This window comes from Leptonychotes weddellii, unplaced genomic scaffold (genome assembly GCF_054177405.1).
Source record: "Leptonychotes weddellii isolate Sample4059 unplaced genomic scaffold, ASM5417740v2 HiC_scaffold_19390, whole genome shotgun sequence".
In the NCBI taxonomy this organism is placed as follows: Eukaryota; Metazoa; Chordata; class Mammalia; order Carnivora; family Phocidae; genus Leptonychotes; species Leptonychotes weddellii.
In genome coordinates, this window is record NW_027779537.1 from 1 (window position 1) to 3,580 (window position 3,580).

Here is a 3,580-nt window from a genome sequence, read left to right on the forward strand (position 1 = left end):
TCCCCAACTGGGCTAAGTCAGTTCTGGTCGTATGGCCTTGGGCAAGGTAGTCAACCTCTCTGAGCTTTTGATTTCTTAATCTGAAACTCAGGGGGGATCCCTGAAACCATGCCATCAGTTCCGCCAGCAGGAAACTTTCAGTAAATAATAAAACCTTCCCAATGACATGGCGTTTACTACGTTCTAGGCAGATGGTGTACTTTGCACACACACACTCATTTAAACCCTACGAAGCAGGTCCTCTTACCTTACACCTGATGGGATTGAGGCAGTGGGCAGTTAAGTGACTTGCTGAAGGTCGTAAAACTCTTAGCCATTTGGTAGCAGCTTCGATGCTCAGTTACTCTGGGAAGTCTTCCGGGTGCCTCCTGTATCTTCCCAGCTGAACTGAGCTTCCTAAGGCCAGGAGCTGAGTGGTGTGCATCAGGGTATGGGCCCCACACACACTTCCACTGGGCCCACTGTATTCTTGAGCCAGGGCCCCGGCAGTCCTCCCCTTTCCGCACACCTGACCAGGTCCTGATGCCCACACTTCCTTCCCTCCCGCAGAGATAAACCGTATCTTCTGTACTTCAACATCTTCAGCTGCATTCTGGCCACCAACGTCATCGTGGTCGCTGAGAACGGCCTGCAGTGTCCCACACCCCAGGTCAGAGCCGGGGACCCACCTCTGCCCCGGTTGCCCCCAGGGTCCAGGTACCAGACCCTCAGCACTCTCTCTGCCCGCAGGTGTGTGTGTCCTCCTGCCCCAAGGATGCATGGACAGTGGAAGTCAAGCAGCTCTCGCAGAAGGTTGGGGAGGTCTTCTACACGGCAGACAGGAACTTTTGCCTGCCAGGGGTGCCCTGGGATATGGTGAGAGCCACCTCCAGTGTCATCCCTGTGGCCAAGGAGGAGTCACCTGGGTGGGGGGACGGGGAGTTGGGTAGGTGACTATGGTGGTGGGGGGGGTGGTACGGGGGGCTCCCTCCTTCATCCTGCTCTGTCTGTGTGTCTGTATGTCCTCCCCCGACCCCCAGCCAGTGATCCAAAGCCTGCAGCAGGAGCTCTGCCCCGGATTCCTCCTCCCTTCCACTCCAGGTGAGAAGCTGCATTCCTTCCTCGGGCAGCATCTAGTCCTGTATTCTTATTGCTCAAATGAGGAAACCAAGCCCAGAGAGAGTAAAGTCATGCAGCTTGTCTGGCCGAACTGGAATTAGCACCGGGTCTTCATTTTGCTCTCTGCATCTTGACCCTACCGTCTTGTGCACCTGCTGGGCACCAGGCACCCAGGCGAGTCACAGGGCAGATGAAACTGCTCCCGGTTCGAGCTACATTTTAGGTGCAGAGATCAGAGATGTTGGCAAAGACACTGCATGAGCATCCCACAGAAACACAGCTGGGCAAATGTACCCACACACGTTAATGTCTGTGCACTGGGAGCAGACTGGATGTCCAGCCAGACTCACAAGCAAATGTGGCTGGGTACTGGGCTCGCAGTTGACTTTCTAATTTTTTCTATATGTTCTTCTTTCCAATAGTCAATGGTATTTTTTTTTCCCGCCCCCCCGTCAATGGTATTTTTAATAGGAAAAATTTTTAATTATAGCATGAGAAAACAGCCAATTCTCAAATAAGTACAATAAAAAGATCTCAAGTGAATGCTCCAAACTCAGATCCAGATTCCAGCACTTTCCAGCTGTGTGGTCTTGGGCCAATTACTCAACCTCTCTGAGCTTTGTTTCCTCATCTTTAGAATGTAAATGCCAAAGCCAGCTTGCCTGGCAAAGTCGTTGGAAGGGTGGAGATAAAGGATTCTGTAGGCACATAATAGGTGCTGAAGGAGTTGGGGAAGGGGTGAGAAGGCTTCCTGGAGGAGGTGACATGGAGATGGAGCTGAACAGGGAGTAATGGATGGGATTTCTGGAGGGAGAACACTCAGAGGGAGGCTCAGGGAGAGCAGAAGTAGAGGTGAGGGGAAAGCGGGCTGAGCTCCGATGGTGGGGCCTTGAAGCCTGGCCAGGGAGCGTGGGCACTCCAGGGCAGAGCTGCTGGAAGTGTCTGAGCAGCAGAATGCTCTAGAGCCCGGGAATGAGGAGGCATGGTCTCCCTGACTCTTGGGCAGAGGGGGGTTGAAGGGTGGAGTATAAGGGTGGGTGGAGGGTGGAATGTAAGAGTCAGGCCAGAGGAAATGTGGGTCTCCACCTGGCAGAGACAAGGACGGGAGGAAGTGGTCCTGAGAGACCAGGAAAGAAGCTGGCTGGGGCCCCGCGGGGCAGGAACTCCCTCTTGGCTGTGGAGTCAAGAGCAGCTCTCTGGGTGGGGAGGGGGGGCAAAGCCCATCTCTCCTGCCTTCCCTAAGGCCACTCGGGTGCTGGGTGGAGGCCAGAGGCTTTCAAGGCAAAGCTCTGGGCCTGCCCACCCAGGAGCCCCGGTTTTCTGCCCCCAGCTCTGGGGCGTTGTCTTCCACTGGCGAACAGCACTCCACCTGAACTCCCAGGGATCCCCAGCAACACCTCCATCTCCCACGGGATCAGGTGGGCATCCTCCTGCCCCCACACCTCTGTCCCGTACCCCTTCCCCCGCCAAGAGCCCCATCTGACTCTGCCCCCCCACCCCGCCGAAGCGGTGTTCTTGACAGCCTCAGTGCCCGTGACATCACTGTGAAGATCTTCGAAGATGTTGCCCAGTCCTGGCATTGGATTCTTGTGTGAGTCCCCGGTCCCCCTACTCTCTCCTTCCCTGCTGCCCTCCCCCTCCTCTGGCCCCTAGCCCAATGTCTGAAGCAGAAACTTTGGACAGAGGAGGAGGAGCCCGGAGCTCAGAACTGACCCCACACCCAACAAGATTTGTAAGAGAAAGGGGATCTAACCTGGGGACATGGGGAGTGTGAGGCATTCAGGAGCCTCGGAAAGGGAGAAGATTTAGGGGCCCAGGGATGACTCTCAACTACTTCACCCTGCCTGCAGCGCCCTAGGTGTGGCTCTGGTCCTGAGCCTGCTGTTTATCCTGCTTCTGCGCCTGGTGGCCGGGCCGCTGGTGCTGGTGCTGATCCTCGGGGTGCTGGGCGTGCTGGCATACGGCATCTACCACTGCTGGGAGGAGTACCGAGTGCTGCGGGACAAGGGTGCCTCCATCAACCAGCTGGGCATCACCACCAACCTCGGCGCCTACCGCAACGTTCAGGAGACCTGGCTGGCTGCCTGTGAGTGCCCTGCCCGCTGCCGGACCACCAGCCGCCCAGGGGCTGGCCTGGCCCTTGCCGAGCCCCGGCCCTGACGCAGGCCCCTCTGCTCCCTGTCCGCCCCCAGTGATCGTGCTGGCTGTGCTTGAAGGCATCCTGCTGCTGCTGCTGATCTTCCTGCGGCAGCGGATCCGCATCGCCATCGCCCTCCTGAAGGAGGCCAGCAAGTCAGAACCTGTCTGGGAGGGAGATGGGGCAGAGGACAGGGGTGCAGGCGTGGCATGGCAGTGCTGGGAAGGTGGCGGGGAGCCCCGGAGGAGAAGGACAGAGTTAGGCAGTGGTTAACACTGCCGTGTGACTCAGTTTGTCTGAGACTCGGTTTACCCACCTGTGAAATGGGGACAATAATAGGTTTTT

The 3,580-nt window shown here is 57.1% G+C and overlaps 1 protein-coding gene across 1 annotated transcript; it reads left to right on the forward strand.

Annotated features, from left to right (window-relative positions):
- Positions 1 to 541: 541 nt before the first annotated feature.
- LOC145718667 (choline transporter-like protein 4) lies at positions 542 to 3,508 on the forward strand (the record flags this gene model as incomplete). The annotated part of the gene is made up of 7 exons (XM_081810172.1): positions 542 to 649; positions 730 to 855; positions 1,020 to 1,080; positions 2,429 to 2,516; positions 2,606 to 2,689; positions 2,949 to 3,184; positions 3,291 to 3,508. Coding segments are annotated over 7 exons (921 nt in total), but the record flags the coding sequence as incomplete, so codon positions are not given.
- Between the last annotated feature and the right edge of the window lie 72 nt (positions 3,509 to 3,580).